Source organism: Ambystoma mexicanum, chromosome 11 (assembly GCF_040938575.1).
Source record: "Ambystoma mexicanum isolate Mex_15411 chromosome 11, UKY_AmexF1_1, whole genome shotgun sequence".
NCBI lineage: Eukaryota > Metazoa > Chordata > Amphibia > Caudata > Ambystomatidae > Ambystoma > Ambystoma mexicanum.
The window spans coordinates 354,349,776-354,367,725 of NC_090934.1; the positions used below are offsets into that span (position 1 = coordinate 354,349,776).

The 17,950-nt window shown below is 44.8% G+C and overlaps 1 protein-coding gene across 1 annotated transcript in view; it reads left to right on the forward strand.

Moving 5' to 3' along the window:
• Positions 1-2,445, forward strand: part of DNAJC8 (DnaJ heat shock protein family (Hsp40) member C8) — a 285,178-nt gene extending 282,733 nt beyond the window's left edge. Inside the window, exon 9 of the mRNA XM_069623065.1 lies at positions 1,812-2,445. Within this exon, the coding sequence (XP_069479166.1) occupies positions 1,812-1,937 (126 nt within the window). The 3' untranslated portion in view covers positions 1,938-2,445. The remainder of the gene's footprint in view (positions 1-1,811) is intronic.
• Positions 2,446-17,950: the final 15,505 nt, after the last annotated feature.

A 17,950-nucleotide genomic window follows, 5' to 3' on the forward strand; every position in this document is an offset into this window, starting at 1 on the left:
TAACCCTACCTGTCCTTCCGTTTACAGAGCCGCCAGAGCGCCTGGTGACCAATTCCATTGGTGACGGTACGCTATATGAGTACCTATAACATAACTGTGAATCTCTGCGTAACCACCCTAATTCTCACATTGACCCCTCTTGAGATGAGCCTGGCTGCTCAGCCACACTATCAACCTGTGTAGTACAGACTTATACCAAAGGTTGGGTGCCTATTGCCAGGACGACAAGCTTGTTGTAGTGCACCCAAAGGGTACTGCTCCAAATCTTGCCTTACACCCATCACAAAAGAAAGCAGTGGGGAGTATGTTCATACCCCACCTCAGTACAGGAACAAAATAAACCAGAAACGTGATCTAGAATGGAGGAAAAACTACGACCGGGCAAAAAGAGAGTATCAAAAACAAATCCAAGCATTCAAAAAGGACATTCTCAAAGCAAGAAAGAAATACTATGACAACCGAATCACAATAGCAACCAACACCCAAAAGGAACTATTCAACATCATAAATGAGATGAGAAACACACCGGGATGCAACACCACACCAGTACTCTCACAAAAACCATGCAACGAACTTGCAAACTACCTAAAAATAAACATACATTGTATCTTACAAAGCAGACCAATCGACCAGACCATGCACCAGGCCCCACAGAACCTGGAACCACAGAAGGGGATCTTTGGGGGGTAATTTCCACTAAATAATTTATTTTGTGGAAATGATATGGAACCGTTGAAAGGTAAAGGTTGCATTTGCCAATCTCTGTACTATGCACATTGCACTGCTATCGACCTATGCATGGTGTGTACCACTCGGACCCGTGCAAAAGATCCATAATCCTCAACCACATTCCTGGTACACTCTTTCCACACATACACTAAGCCTTGGCCACAGTCCAGAGCCCTTGTTGGGTGCTTGTGTGGTACACACAGTGAAAATTCACATACCATGTTCAGTCTTTGTGTACGTCACACATGTAGTGAAACTCGCCAGACACCTGAAAATACTGTGGACTATGTTAAGTGCAATTCTGTGCATAAATATCTACCAACCACGTTGGTACTTTATTTTCATACACAAGTCCGGAGTGGTATGAAAGACTGTGAAGCTCCTACTTGGTTATGATTGGTGTGGATGTAGAACAGAAAATGTGTGCAGTACATGGATACTAACAGAACATCCTAGAAGTGTGTCTGAGGTCACTCATTTAGGTCTTGTAACACAGGCAAATGGAAATGTGTGAAGACATCACTGGCACCAAAACTCCCTGCAGGACACGTTGTTGGCTGGAGATTATATCCCGCTTAAATGCTTGCCACCGATGTATGTGAAGAACACTTTTGTACAATTGCATGCATACACAGTTTGTATCTACAATAGAATTCACCATCTTTCATGATGGTCTTGAGATGTATATACTTGCTAATGGAAGGAGACAATCGTGATGAAAATGTGTAATGCAATAAGCAGTACTTTGAAGGGAGCATAATGCTTACATGGTTTACCATATTTTCTAGGGTATGAATGACCCTTGGTGATAATACTTGAGCTGTATCTCGTTTCCAAGGAAGCAAAATGGGTATAAAAACAGTCAATGATGCACAACTATATTTATATTAAATGCACACTCCCTTTCACCTCTAAGTTTCCTCCACACTTTACAAACGACAATTAATCGCTTTACTTTCAAATGTGCAAAGAATTTGAGACATATGAATGTGTTCTGCTGCATCCCGGTCCATTTAATGAGAAACTCTATAAGTCTACTATGAGGTATTTAATTTCTTTTTCAAATTTCACCATTTTTATAGGAAAGTCGTGATGGGCGTGTGGATAGCTGGCGAACATTTCAATCACACACAAAAGGAGCCAAAAAAGAGAAGAAAATTAGGACCTTTCTTAAACCACCCAAAGTAAAAATGGAGCAGCGTGAATGATTGTGTTTTTTTCTTTTCAGGCTTAAAATGTGTTAATATGTATTGCTTTTACCGACCCAACTCAGAACGTGTAATTCCTGATTTTTAATGAGATGTTCATCCACCACATTAAATATTAGATCTTTTGTACATTTGAAATAAGGCCAGAGTTCTAAAGTGAAAAATAATTAACAATTGTTCAAATAGACATGTTAACTATTTTTGTTTTGGACATCTCTGTAATTTAATGTTTTGTACTTCCCTGGATATTCTGTTTATTTTCAACTTCTTGTATAGTTTGTCGAACAGCCTTATTAAACTGTGTTTAAAAAAAATGTTGTGGTATTTTCAGTAGAAATGCAGTAGATGTCTAATTGAGTTTTCATCCAGTATTAGCATGCAGTTCATGATGGTCTCATCGACTTCATTTCATCTTTATGCATTTAGCCTAAGTGACTTGCCATATTTCCTAATTACTACCTTATCCCTCTTCTTGGCAATAGTGCTATTAAACCTATGCGAGTGAGTTTGTTGTGTGTCAACACATTATTATTTTTCAATCAAATGAGTTCTTAATTTCTCCCCTTGACACAGGTATACATGTACCTAGTGCTTCCTATAGTGCTGTGTCAGGCGTTATGCGATTTACACTACCATTAAGGATCCCTATTTAACTGATTTTTACATAAGGCCCCCGACTTGAAGGTATTTATTTTTCCATTATTTCCGTCTGCATTCATCCATATTTATTTTTTTCCCATTTTATCTCTGTATCCATATTTATTTCTTGTTATATAAAGTCTGCAACAAGTATTTTTCTAGGTGTATTCAAACAAAACAAATACATTCATTAAAGTACACACGCGGACATACAAGACACTAATTATTCCACTTTAATGTTTGCTCCATTATCAGAAAAGCAAATGGCTGCTCCTGTGAGTGCTCCTGACACGAGAACGCCAGTTATTTTTCACCCAGCTTTTACTGTCCATGCTACCAGTCTGCAATGCCATTCACCCGTAGTGTTTGACAACTTTCAAAGCCAAGAAGAAAGACCAGTTTTCTGTTTTTATACATAAATACAGATAAAGCAGATTGATTTCCTTCTATTTGTGTAAAAACACAAAACTGGGAGCTTTAATTTGAACACGCATGGACTGAAATCAATCTTTGTATTTGTATTTATTTGTAAAATCCAAAATAAGGAAATTAGATGGTCTCTTCCCTATGCTGCCATGCGTGCATTACAAACCAATGGAATTGTAAAAGATGGCACAAGGAGTGTGAAGAAAGTCGGTGATGTCCCTGTAATTCAGGTTAAGCTTCAGATATTTGGCATTAATCATAATCGTAGAATCCTCCGTTTGATTTAGCTTGATGTACAAGTTCATTGTGTGCTATATGGCAGTGTTCTTTGTAACAAATGGTGTGCATGACTCTGTTCTCCAGTGGTTTGCAAACATTTTCATACTGAGCCTCCCCTTGAGTGAAATATTGTTTGTCACCCCACCTAGGGCTTGCCCCTCTCCCCAGGGACACACAGGCAGACAAGGGGGCCTCTTAAAAATATAAGATTATCTGCTGCTTTTGTTCTATTGAAAGGAGTCGCCTTAATACTTTTTTATATTAGAAACAGTCATCTTAATCCCTTTTTAAAGTTTTCTTCGGGCCCCCAGTTTGAAGACCACTGGTGTACACTGAAGGAGAAAGCAGATTAATTTAATCTGTTGCCGTCCATAGCCAAGATTGCTGTAGTTTGTAAGAAATAAATGTAATTGTTTGAGTTACCATTTATGGTGAAGATGTGAATGCAACTTGATTTTATGTGGTGGAGCCCAGTTCTACAGGTGTTGCAATGTGTTTTTAAGCAAATATGACCTCAGTTGTATTGAAAGTGAAGATAGAACTTGCCGGGTTGTTGAAGGGTATTGGCTTAACCTTTTTTTCTTTCCTCCATTTTTTCTGGCATCTACATGTTACTATTGCATCACAAAGCACTTTCTGTGCAGTGTTGCTGGAAGCTCCTTAAGCTTTCCTTTATTTACATGGGCTGTTATCCGGGCGGGGGTGGGGGGGGGGCACACTTTCGTCAGACATCTCACCTTTTCTCAGTGTTCAGTAACTTTTAATTACTGTTAAAAGTTCATCTGACAGGCTGATGGCAGTGTACATTTTTGCATGACTTTGTGTGGTCTTCTGCGCAGGCTGTCTTTGACGCTGCACTAGGGGACACTGGTCACCATTTCCTCTGTAATTGTGGATGTACTTTTTTAAGCTCTGTTCATATAATAGGATAGGTCATTTATAACGCGCTTAATAACCAGAGGTTTCTAAGCGCAGACCTGGGGATCGAACCTGTGTTGCTCCGTGTGGTCTTGCTTCCAAGGCGAGCACGTTGCCGCTGAGCTATCCTCCCGAGACTATCCTCATGATGACTTGTCCTTACTTGAGCCGCCTTCTCTCTGCCGGGGAGGGAGAGGTATCGATTGGTCTTTTTTCCTTTGGCAGGCTTACCTTGGAAAGCCTGCCATGAGTGCCTGGAAGGACATAAAGTGGGGTAGGTAACCAAAACTCTGCTGGTCTTTATCCTGCAGTTTGCCTGTCTGGAACCAGTTTCAACTTGGAGGCTGTCTCTCTTCCTGGGACGGCCACCGCCCAGATTTGCACTAAAGGCTTGAATGGCGATTAGCCTGTTTTTTTGTGTAAAATGTGAGGGTCCTGGAGCCAAACCTTTAGTCGACCGCTGAACTGAAGATCTGAAGAGGAATGCATATGACATCCAAGCGACTGCCAGAGCCGTTGAATGACAGCCGATGGACGTCTGCACGCACGCTATCTGCTGCCTCAAACTACAATCGCCATAAGGATTGTAGTCCGGAAGAGTATTTTACTATGCTGGATTCTCAAATCTAGCTATATTTAGTCCCGGGCACAACTTGCATTGTTAGGTTGCAGTGTTTTAGTCTTGTTCACGAATTGCATTTTTAGGTGTGGGCCTCTCTCCCACTATATAGGATTATCAAATCTTGTTTGTTTAGTCCCGGACACAACTCCCATTTTTAGGTCACTGTATTTAGTCTAGCCGATGGACTCTCAATTCTAGACCCTGACAAACCAGCAATTCTCGCAGCCTAAGGTATGTATTGCTCACACCACAAGCGTGGACACAAGCCGCAGGCACGACCAAACATCCATGCACGATAGAACACGTCTACGGCTAAGCGCATCCGGTCTAGTTCACACATAGCCATCCAGACTGAAACACCTGACGTACATCATCTCTGCCACTAGCATACAGCGACCACCTTCCGGTATAGCTGGCCTCACATTGACTCTCCCAACAGCAATCTCTCTCTAACCTCAAGAGCACCCACGTACGTGTCTGACCGCTACTGGGCTGCTCAGTTTGAGCCTTGCCAGCCACCCAAGTCTTAAAATGGCAAACATGCACACACGCATCTAAGCTAATCCTCTAGAACCTCTAACCACATCGATTACGGTCACCAAGGGCGTTGAACCAAGGAAAAGGTGCATTGAGGCCATACAAGTGGGGAAAGAGCGCTATACAAATAACAAAATACAAAAACACGCTTTGAAATACTTGTGTAAAGGCGCATTATAAACCACGTCATATATCATATTATACAATAAATCTGGCGTGAACACGCCGGCGCGGACAAGTTGGGCCAGTCAGCGCCAGGTATTTAAGGCTGCTTCAATCCCTTAGCCTTCATAGATTGTCATTCTGAAAATAGACAGAACTTTTATCAGCTAGATCGTTAATCGCTGTATTTTATAGTTTTAAAGTTTTTAACTGCTATTGTGCCTAGATTTGTGTTTTTCACTGCACACTTTATTTTGGAATAACTCGTGCTGTTGTCTTTTAGACATACTTCTGATATATTTAGATTACAAGCGGCGCGGTTTGAATCAGACTTCCGACAGACGTCTGCACCGCACGCTATCTGCTGCCTCGAACTAAAATCCCCATTAGGATTGTAGTCCGGAAGAGTATTTTACTATAAACCGTGCGAACGCGTCGGCGCGGACGAGTTGGGCCAGTGTGCGACCGGGCCACCTAGGGCCCTTATCCACACTCTTCACGCTATGGGTATAGAGGATGTTCTTAGGGCAATTAATGCTGAGAGAAATAAATCCATACTACGCTCGACAGATGAGCATTGGTCATGAGGTAGGTGCTCCCCATTTGCATAATGAGCTGTGCCCTACTTCAGCATGTTTCTTGTCAGATTATCACCCTCCCAGTGTAACACAAAAGCACAAGCTCCCTCTAGAGTAATGCGCGATAACCAAGACTATTGGAACCAATAATGCACCTTCTGTTACTAGCACTGCTTCGACTCTTGGGGCATCCGTGCCGAATGCCCTTATTTCAACTGATTACAGTCCAATAGAAACCGAACACGCCTTCACCGCCTTAGTTCCCTTAGATTCTCAAGATGGGGGAAAAACAACCTCACTTACTCTACCACATACGCAGGTCATTAATCCCGTTTCAGAGCTGCGTTGCATGCTCCTAAATAACTGATCAAAAATGCAACGGAAATTGGCAACTATATTGAGGCTAATAATCTTGACCTCTGTACTTTGACAGAGACCTGGGGTACAAGCGCTTCTGCCCCTGCGCTTAACTTAGCAATACCAACTGGATATACTATGATCTGTAGGGACAGAACTGAAGGACGAGAGGGTGTCGCATTCATTTTGAAGGAAGCTCTTTCAGTATGGGAAACACCAGGACTTGGGCTTGATGGTATTAACTCTATTCATATAAAAATAGGCATGAATGCAGAGTCCACCAATAACGTCCTTATAGTATATCGTCCACCATCGATACAGGCAAACTTAGCTGAGGCTATTAGTAGTCATATACTACCCCAGCTGAAACATGCATCCCAATTTATAATTATGGGTAACTTCAATTATTGGCTAGGCACTGAGATTGACCTATCTGCTAAGGAACTTCAACAGTCCCTGGGCAATCTTGGTTTTGCACAGCACATGTTGACTCCTACCCATGAATTGGGTCATACCCTCAACTGGTTGGCGGTACTTAATACTACCTGTAGCGAGGTAAGTACCAGTATTTGTCCCTGGTCTGATAATTTTGTGTGCACTTATTAACAGTGCCATTCCCAGTGAAAACAAAATGAGCAACCCGGCTATATGTCGTGGAACTTAAAACGCATTATGCTTGATAACATTGAACCTCTGCTTGACAACTCTTTTTGAACTTTTAAACTGAAATGTCACAGGCCATGGCTGCTGTCTTAATCAACAATTTATCTAGCATTTCAGAGAAGCTTGCACCGCTGAGGCAAAAAAAGCTAAATAAAGAGGATAATAAAAACAAGGCTGGTTTCTCTGAAGCACTTAGAAAACTAAAAACTGCTTCTATTAAAGCATTTTATGCATGGATACATGAACCCAAACCAGACCTCTTAGCAACCTATAAGAACATAGTCAGAGACTATAAAAATGCCATTCTCAAAGCTAAAGGAAAATTCCATAATAATCGCATTAGTAATGCCAAGTCAGACACTAAGGAAATATTTAAGATACTAAAATAACAGGAGACAACTCCCGCTCCCCTAGGCCCTTTAGTAAAAAAACGTATTCAAGACACTCCAAAACAAGCTGCATAACATCTGGACAGCAATGCTCGAGAAAAAGATGTCCCTAATATCCTCAGTTAAGGAACCAACTAAAGTCCATTCTCACGACCCAGTTGTTCCTCTTTGAAATCGAATTAACCAAAATCATTGAACAGATGAAACCCTCTCATTGCAGGGCAGATGCATGTTCATCCATGATAATCAAAACCTGTCCCCCCTTGCCTTCTCAAAGCAGTCGATCTTTATAAAGGCCTCCCTGAAGGAGGGTAAGGTGCCTGGCGAGCTGAAACAAACCATGCTTACTCCTATCCTTAAACAAGGGTTGGCTAGGGATAACCCTCTCAACTTCCATCCCATATCGAACACTGCGTTTCTACTTAAAATATTGGACCGGGTTACTTATAGTCAAATTGCTGAGCACCTGAATCTGCATCCCATTCTTCACTCCCATCAGTCGGGATTTAGAAAACAATTTGGCATAGAAAAATCTATTCTGGAGCTGAAATCTAAACTCCTAGCTCAGATAGATAAACAAGAGTGTGCTCTCTCATTATCTCATTAGACCAATTGGCTGCGTTCGATTCAATCGAGCACACCATTCTAAATTCCAGACTGAGGGAGGTGGCCAATTTTTCAGACACTGCGGCATCCTGAGTCGCCTCGTTCCGCGAGCATAGATGCAGTAGAGTTTATTGTGACATAGCAGAAGCAACACCAGTCCCTGTACTCTATGGTGTTCCGCAGGGGTCCAGCACATTGCCGTGCCTATATAACCTCTTTATGGCTCCCTTCTTCTTTGTTAGAAGAGGGGGTCGTATTTTCAAACTACGCAGATGATACTCCGTGTGTAGTCCCTCTAACTGGCATCCACAAGCAGGATGAGTTGGAAGTTAATAGAATCTTGTCTTTAATTGAGAAGTGGATGTTGGTCAACTAGCTAGCCTTTAATAGGAGTAAGACCTAGCTTATGATTGTGGGCAGCCCAAATGCTTTGTGCAATCTTCATCAATCTTACAGCTCATTTAAATTAGGAGATGACATTATATCTCCTTTGCCCAAAACAAAAATGTTGGGAGTGACACTCGACCAGACACTAAATATGAGGGCTCATGTCACTACGGTTGTCTCATCAGCAGTCTATTATGTTAAATTATTATCACATCTGAGACCCTTGATTTCCCGGGAAAGTGCCGAAACTATTGCTTGGGCAATAATAGGAGCTAAAATGGATTATTGTTGCAGCCTATTGCTGGGTGTTAGTACGCTTGACCTGCATAGGCTACAGGTGGCACAGAATTGGCCAGTGAGTTGTCCTTGGCCTCTCTAGGCAAGATCATGTATCGGAGGCCAGGCGCTCCCTCCTCTGGTTACCTCTGGTTACCCATAGTATCGAGGATTAAATTTAGGGTCCTGGTCATCACTTTCAAATGCAAACTACAACTGATGCCTCCATACCTGCAGAGCTACATTAAGGACCAGGTCAACACTACAGCATTGAGATCTGGCACGCAAAACGACCTAGTGCAACCAAGATCTAAAACATCCAAAGCTGAGAATGGAGCTTTCTTTCAGAAAGCGCCCATCCTCTGGAATCAATTGGCAGCTTATATGCGCAGTCATAATCAGTTACAGGCCTTTAAGAAAGATCTGAAAACGCTTTTATTTTTCTGAGAAGGATCAATTTGATCGTGCCGTGGCCAGTATAGTTCTAAGCTAGGGTTTTTGTATACCTGTCTCAGAAATTCCCCTATCAGGAAGTCGTCCTTGTTTTTGTATAACTCGTCCGCGCCTTCATGCCTGCGGGTCTATAGTGCACATTATAAATGATATGTAATGCTGAAGACCCGACCCTGAAGTGCCGGGAAAGATCTCTTCAGGACTACCATGGACTGGTGGGCCTAACCAGACTTGGGACCATCTGCGTTTTGTACCATCCCGCGAAGAGCTGTGACCTTCCCTGGCTGCAAACTCCCAATACCCTGGGACCTGTGCCGTTTTGTAGTGCAACGTTTTGTGAAGGGGGGGGTTTCGGCTGGAACCTTGTGGGCATCCTTCTGGACCTACAGTGACTACTTTTCGCTCCTGCATGTCCCCTCAGCCGATTGGTGGAATGAGAACCGAAGAGAAGACTAGCAGACAACAACCATCACTAACCGAAGCCTGTGAAGGGCTCAAACGCACCAGTGCAGTGAAGATCCACTGCTGGGTGTACCGCTGCTAGAGTGCATCCATCTGTTGCCTCCAAAGTTCCTTCCTACGCCATCCAGGCCATGAAACCCAAACCGGGGACAACTGTCGCCTCACCTTGGGGATCCACCTGCTTCACCAAGTTCTTCATAGAAAAGGTACTGTCTCAAGCCTAGGTACTTGCTGCATTGTTGTGTTATTAGAGGACTGCAGTTAAACTGTTACTTGCACCCCACTCCAGGGCACCCTGATTCTCACTGGCGTGAACAATCAATTTGGCTCTAAATTGCCAAACTAACGGTTGCTATCTACAAACCTGATGAAAACCTTCATAGACCCTACTCTATCTGTTGCTTAACTGCCTCTTTCCTCTTTAGGCCTTGGTCACTGTACCCTCAGTGCTCCCTTTTGACTCTGAGACACACCTAGTATAGGGATGGACTTTTTAAAAATGGTTAAACGGGTTAATTGAAGATACAGGAGTTGATTTAAAGTTTGCTCATTTGTTGTTTTTCTTTTGTATTACTTTACCTTTGATTTAAAGTGTGCCACTGTGGGGAGAATTCTCATAAATGGTTGATTTCCCTTACCTACTGAGTCCCTCAGCAGCTTTGCTGGATTTCTAGGATTTATTTGTTTCACCTGGTAAGAGTGTGAGCCTTTTTCCCCACTCTTACATGTGTTTTGCTATGTGTATTTCTACTTTTTGTGTGATCTTGGGCACTGGAGCCTGAATGGGGGAAAACTCATAAAAAGGTGGTCTCTGGGACTGGAAGAGCAGTGTGGGATGTTTCACCCAAGCATCCAAGCCCTACAACATAAGAGTGCATTACTGGCAGTGGAAACATCATAATGGACGCCAGAAAGCATGCTGCTTGCCAGAAATCATCCAAAAATGCACAGGGAAACATGAAAAATAAGTTGCCATCCATTTTTGCCTCTGTCAATGTTAATACAGGAGACCATTGCCTGACCCTATCCTTTGGCTGCACACAGTGCAAAGGAATATGGTGCTGTTCAAAATCCGTTTTAATTGATGTCAAAAATTGCTAAAATCTAGGCACGAAACCACCAAATGAAAAATCCAACTTCTGGTTGGGTGTTCTACATTACTCTGCTGCAGAATCCACATCAATACAATGTTAGCAAGGATCATATGCCATCAAGTAAAATCCCTTTTTTTTAAATGTATTAATTCAAGACAGCTTGCAAAAATGGGTGCAATACCAGTGTTTGCCACTGACCGGCGCTGGTGATCTAAACTCTGACAGGAGACCTGTATTTCAGGAGCTGAAAAGGAACCTGAGTTAGCTGGGACTTCAAAGCCTTGCTTGTCCCCGGGAAGTCTTCACACCTCAGAACTCCACACAAGAAGGCAGGAAATCACAGGTTTCTGTTAAATGGAGAGTGGCACCCTTGTCTGCTAACCTCAGTCAAGACAATAGACACTTTCAGTTAAACAGAATATGCTAATTTGGGTGTGCCTGAACAACTGCTCTGGGGGAAGGCAAGACATCTGATCTCTCCGAGTCAGAACCAAGTCCCTGGAGGCGGGGACAAACAAAAGGGTGTACTGAAGGGGAGGCAAATGTATGTTTTATTAAATTGCTTATAAAATATTGTATCAAGCGGAAAGAAATGTACAATTTGGGGATTCTTAATATGAAAAATGCACCCACAATTTGAGACTAAGCTCAACTCCGTACGATGTTCTGAGACCAAACCCCATAATTAATATTGCAGACACTGGGATTACACTAGAGAATTGAAAACTTACTGTGATGTGCCCAGAGACGTACCTCCGTGGAAGATTTGATGAAAAACCAATATGGCAAAACCCACTAAAAGCGCAAAATGTTGTAGTTTCTGAACCCAAGCTCGTAGAAACATGTGCCTTGAACCGAACAGTACCTTAAGCAATCTATGATGTGTACATGTAATTTCAACAACTTGTGTATCTGGGAAATATGTGTTTTGGGTAAAATTGATTTCCTATAAGAAACCAAAGGGGAGTGTTCTTTCCTTAAAGCCATAAAAATGATACCTGATGACACAGGATGACTCACAACTCCATTCTCCAGTCAGGGCACAGAAAATTCTCTAACCTATCAGGATCCTCAGAGGGTTGGGCATAGAAAGTCAGCTGCCATGATGCCTACCCCTGGGGAACCAGACCAGGTCCAGCAACCCCGGAAGCAGGCATTGTTATTTTGAGCAAGCCCAAAAACCCCTGCTAGGGGCTGTTTGGGTGTGGTCCTGGCGCCTATGGCGCCAGGCTCATATGGAGTTTGTCCTGGCGCCATAGGCGCCAGGCTCATAGAGTAGAACATACCTGATGCAGACCAGGCTGCAGAGCTCCAAGCCAAATGAGGCTTGGAAGGGACGATTTTACCTAGGGACTATTTTTTTACTCTGGTGGGGTTCGGGAGGAATACTTACCTGGGACTACGTTGGAGGCTATTTAAACCACGCCCGAAGAGCAGCACACGCTTCGCGTTATTCTGCATCCAGCAGCGTAACGCTCACTGTGTCTGCAAGCCTGCATCCAGTCTTCTGCCACGCCCGCCTCGAGTCTGCAGCTCCTAGAAAAAGGGAGGAACAGAAGAACAAGAGGTTAGAATAAGAGCAAAACCTTCGATCCTTACCTGAATTCCGGATCCACCGCGCCTTCGAGCTGGAAGAAAGAAGCATTTTACGCGCGCCGCCTCGCCTGCTGCAGCGCCGCACTGAACTCACCGGCCTTCGCAGCATCCTCATGATCCAGCGCATCCTTCTGCACGTTCCCGCTGCACTCTGGCACCTAAGGGGAACAGAAGAACAGCAAAGGTGAGCCAAGGGAATAAACGGAGGCAATAGTAACTACCCCCATAAACTTACCTGATTACCACCAGGGGTACTATTCCTCTTCATGGGTCGGCGCAGTCTCCATTGCATCCTCGCCGTACCCCGGCCCCTAAGGGGAACAAAAGGACAACAAGGTGAGACAAAGGGACAAACCAGGGGAACTCTTCTCACCACAATAGACTTACCTAATTTTACCGCCGGAGGCATTATTCCCCGAACTTCATGTTTTCTCTCCACACCTGAATAAGGGAGCAAGCAACAGGTTACATTCTGGCCTTATTTTATTGAACTGTATGGGATAAGCCAAATCCTTACCTGAACCTCGTCAGCTACCACGAGGAACTTTTCGCTGGGGTCAAGCTGCAAACTGCAAGGAATCGGACAAGAGTGAAAGTCAGACATGTGAACTCTTACGAACTACATACTTTTCGGAGTCCATATTGTTCTGGAACTCGCCAATTCTTTCGAGCCAGTGAAGCAACTGGTTATCAACGCGCCCCTGCGCTCAATGCAGGATGGAGAGCTCATTTTTTCAAACCATCAGGTGAGACTATAAGAGGGGACATCAAAGGTGATCTGGGGGGAGAACAGCAGGGGTGGGGGGATTTACGCTCAACTCCATGGGTGGTTAATTCCCTTTCTCCATTTGCAGAAGGATATTCCTACGGGCCAAGCAAACGAAGCTAGGTGGGCCAGTTCAGTCCGTCATCTCGGCCCTATGCGTCACATTGGTGGAGACCGCAGCTGTCCAGTTCAGATCGACACCTCTGTGGGAGCCAGGTGAGCGTAACACAGCCTTCCCACCCACTTTGAAAAGACATAAAAAGAACCACTGAAACCCAGATAGGGACTGCTCTTCCCACTTTCTTGCGCAGCACTTTGCCGGACCAGACAATATCCAGAAGGACCACAGGATCCAGAAATTAGACTCCAGATAGACTCCAGAACTTGAAGCAGAGAGGCCTGAACCAAAATCTGAATCCTTCTCAGCAGGCCTCAGAATCCAGCAACCTAACTAAACTATTCAACAGCCGGGCAAGCTGTTTAATTCTGGCTAGAATCATATCCAGACCCAGAAAGCAGAGCTGTATCCAGAACCCGTCAGACCCAGACCAGACCGCTGTGCCATGCTGATAGCAGACCAGAGGCCACGCTGCGAGCAGAACCAGTGCCAGAGACCGTCCGGTGGCGGGAGTGCAGTCCCAGGCCCATTCCAGTCCAAAATTAGGAGTGAGTATCCAGCCAGAACTGTACAGAACCTATCTCTTAGTCTAAAGTGATCCTATCCCATCCACTTCAACCTGCCCAGCACTGCATAGAAATCATGTGTCCATTCTGTGATTTTAAAGCTGCAAAAGTGTCATCTGTCATTCTGAAATCTTGACTTCATTTCTGAAAATCTACCTCCACAAAAACGTACGTACCTTTTGAACCATATGTCCTAGAAGCGCAAATTGCAATTTGACTCAATTTCACCACTTGTAAAAATAGCTGCTTCTTGCTTTCCACTGCTGAAATTTATTTTCACTCTGATAATCATTCCTGAATCATTGCTAGTGTTGACCTGAACTAATTCAAAGTAGCTGTCACCTACCCTGAATCTCCTATAGGGAATTAAAATCATTTGTAGCATATTCTTTACTTCATTGCAACCACATTTAAAAGTATTTGGCCTGTGTTTAAAATCATTCCTGTTTCTCTAAGCTTGCTGGGAGGGAACTGAACTGCTTTTGATTATATTCCTGAAAATCTGTGTGCCCTCATTTCCATCTCTTCATATTGCTTAGGGGGAGTGAGGAAAAAGTGATCAGATTATCTCTTGTTGAAACCATATCCAGTTTATTTCTCTGCTGCATTCTTTCCATCATTGCTTTTCCTTGAAACCATACAAAGTATTCTCTGCTACCTTACCCTTTCCAACTCCTAAGTAAGGAAAGAATTGTGCTACGGTAGATTATCCATTGTTGATCACTGTTATATTCATAAGTGTGCTATCAAATATTAATTTATTCATAAAAGTGTGATATATATAGTTTAACTTTTCCAATAAACCTCTTAATTTGCAAAACAACCTACTTCTTGGCTCAGTGAGGTCAGGGGGATTCAAAGAGAGGGGCGTTATATAAGGGTTCATCATCCAGATTTAAGAACTTGACATAAAAATATATAAATAAGGGCTTCCATTGGGCATTCCAGAATAGGCATTGATTTAGTGGGATTGCTATATTGAAGTCACTTACAGAGTGGGGGCTCGGAGCCGGGGATTCTGGATTAGAACTACCACTTGTGCATCTTAATACAGTGTGCTAACTGACAGGATACAAAGATCCTGTTGGATCACCACGCTGTGTTACGCTGTAAAAGCACTCCTCAAAGGAACGCTCTAAGGAAACGGTCTGTTTTGCAAAATAAAATACTAACTTCTGTAAGTCAGGAAGGAAATCAATTTCCAGAATGACGACACTGGTAGACATCAAAATAGCGAGAGAACACCTCTTACATAAGCTATTTGTGAGAGGTGAGTGGACTCAGCAGGACCAGACGGGGTGGTTGCAGGCAATTGCACCCCAGATCACTGCAACAGGGTCAGATATATGGAGAGATCAGGGTACCTTACATGTGGCCCTGAGTGAACTATATATGGCCCCTAAAGCCAAAGATGAGCACGACAAGATTGCCAGGATAGCGGCATATTTATATATGGGAGCCATACAGAACAAATGTGCTGAAGGCCAAGATCTGGCAAATAGGCAACTGTGATGGCATTAGAGAAGGCCCAATCTGACCTGGACTCTTCTGAGCAGAGGCTGCACAGGAGCCAGGAGTCCGAAAATGATAGTAGACAGTATCTCATTAAAATAAGAGGATATGGGTAAACTGCAACAGGAAAAGGCAGACCAGAATACCAGATTTCTGGCCTTGCAGAAGGAGTACCAAGAAGGTTTGGACTCCCTACTGCAGAGCCAGAAAAGCTGGAGCAACAACTGGACTTCAACAGGGCATGCATAGAGCAGGTAGTCACCCTGCAAAGCCACCTAAATAGGGAAAAGGCAGAGAGCAATATATTGATTTTGAAAGACCTGGATACCTAGGCAGAGTTTGATGAGGAGCGCCAGAAAGCTGGTGCCCTTCAAAGGCAGAGGGATGACCTGGCGATACAGAGGCAGGCTCTTACCCAGGAAAGGGATACCTTAGGCCAGAAAGTCTGCCAATTAAAAGGGAAGTTGGAGGAAAATCACATGGCCCTCCAGGGACTGGGTGAACTCCAAAAAGAGCAACAAAACTTGTTGGAGCACACCAGGAGGGTGGAAGATGCTCTGGCAAGCAAGGAAGCAGGCCAGTAGAGACGGTACCCAGGAGGTAACCCTCCTGCAGCAAAGACTGGCCCAGTACTCCAAGACTAACCAGAAAGCACAGAGAGAGACTGAAGCCCTCTGCCAGCACAATGATAGGCTCCAGCAACAGGTAGCCATGCAGGAGAGACGGATAGTCTAGTAAGGCCTTGATTGAGGAACCGAAAGCGCAGGCTCTGGCAGGGCAACAGGGAGCAGGGGCTGACAGAGATGAAGTTCGCTGGGAAAGGGAAACGCCTGAGCATAACCTCAGGAGCCCTAGTACCAGAGGCCTTCATCTCTCCCAGTCCTTGGACGCTGCCACCCCCGTGTCCGATGGCGCACATGAGCCCAGGGCCACAGGGATGGCAGATTACTATCCAGCCAAAAGTATGGGGCTCATAGGCCAGTACCACCCAGGAATGGATGCGCGGGCATCCGGGTATGGGCACCCAAGTACAGTGCAATTTAGTGGGCAACCCCAAGAGAGCAGGCCCACTAAGGGCATCCTAAAAACCTCTGCCCAGTTAGGTCAGTGGGGGGGGGGGGTGCCCATCAAATCCTGGCAGCAAGGAGGGATCTGAAGACTCCTCTGAGCGTCACAGGAGACCAGGTCCCCACATTCTGCCAAGCTCGCAGAATCCGGGAAAACCTGGAAGATCAGACGGGCACCTCTGGGGAGCAGTGCTTCTGAGTCAGAGGATGAATGGACCAGGTTTACCCGAACCAAGAAGGCCAATAAGGCTAAAAGAGCCTTGCTTAAGGACCCCTTAAAACAGATCAAAGCAATGAGTGCCATCACGCCTGATCACAAAAACGCCAAGTATTCTGTGTGGGAACACTTGGAGCTCTTTGAGCAAATGATGGAGACTTTCCATTTGAAAGACAGCAGTAGCTGCATGCAGTACTTCAAATGGACATTCTCCCCAGAATACTCCAGTTTCTTTGCAGGCTGGAGGACCAAAATCATGCAAGATGGTCCACCTACAGGGCGGCCATCTTAAAGCACTTTTCTGTTCACAGAAATCCCCAAGAGGCTTGCACGGCAGCCTACAATTTGCAATGTGGGGAGGATCAGGCCCCACAAGAATTTGTGCAGGAATTGAAGCGTGCCTTTGTACATACTATCAAAAGGGTGCGCACGGACAGCAAAGAATTTAACACTTTTTTCCATGCCTTGCCCAAATACATCATGACCCAGCTAGTGAGAGATTTTCATGAGAGAAGGTCACTAGACTGGGTCATTGAGCAGGCCACCCGAATCTGAGGTACGGAAACCCATAGAAAATAAACAAAAATGCTCACAAGAGCCCCAAACCAACCAGCACTCCAGTTGCTGCTAAGGTGGCAGAGGTAAAGGTTGCCCCCATTTTAGATTTGGGGGAGCCTAAAAACCTGCCTGCACCGAATGCCAAGCCCAGAAGGCCCTCGGGCCAGTCACAAACAGGGAGTCAACGAGGTAGTCCCACAAATGGGGTACCTCACTCCCCCTGACTATGTAAGTCCCCGCTACAAGGGAAACCGACCCATCCTGGGTTATGTGTGGACCCCTCCAGCCCAAGGGGGGGGGGGATCCAGCCAAGCACCTAACCCAGGGAACTTCCCTCCTAGCTTCCCACAGGAGGGCAGAAATTCCCCAAATCCTGGGCAGAACATTTTCCCCAGGTATCCACCCAACTTCCAGCCCCAAAATCATCCATCCTTCTTGCCCCAATTACCTGAGCTCAGACAACCTAATCCGGGAGAGGGGTACCCAAATCTTCCCAACCCGGGGTACTACCAGAGAAGAGATAGCTACCCTTCCCGGGATCAGCCCAGGGGAGAAAACAGAACCCTGTATCAGCCTGAGCGGGTTTCACAGTTAGAGCGCCAGGTCCAAAATATGGCACAGGATCTGGGTCGCATGCTGAGGGCTCAGCGGATCCCCCAGATGAACATGCCGGCGCAGAATGTCCCAAACTCTGGGCCAGGTGCTCCAGAACAATGACGGGGGCAGCACCCCGATAACCCACCGGTTCCCAGGGAGGAGGCACAA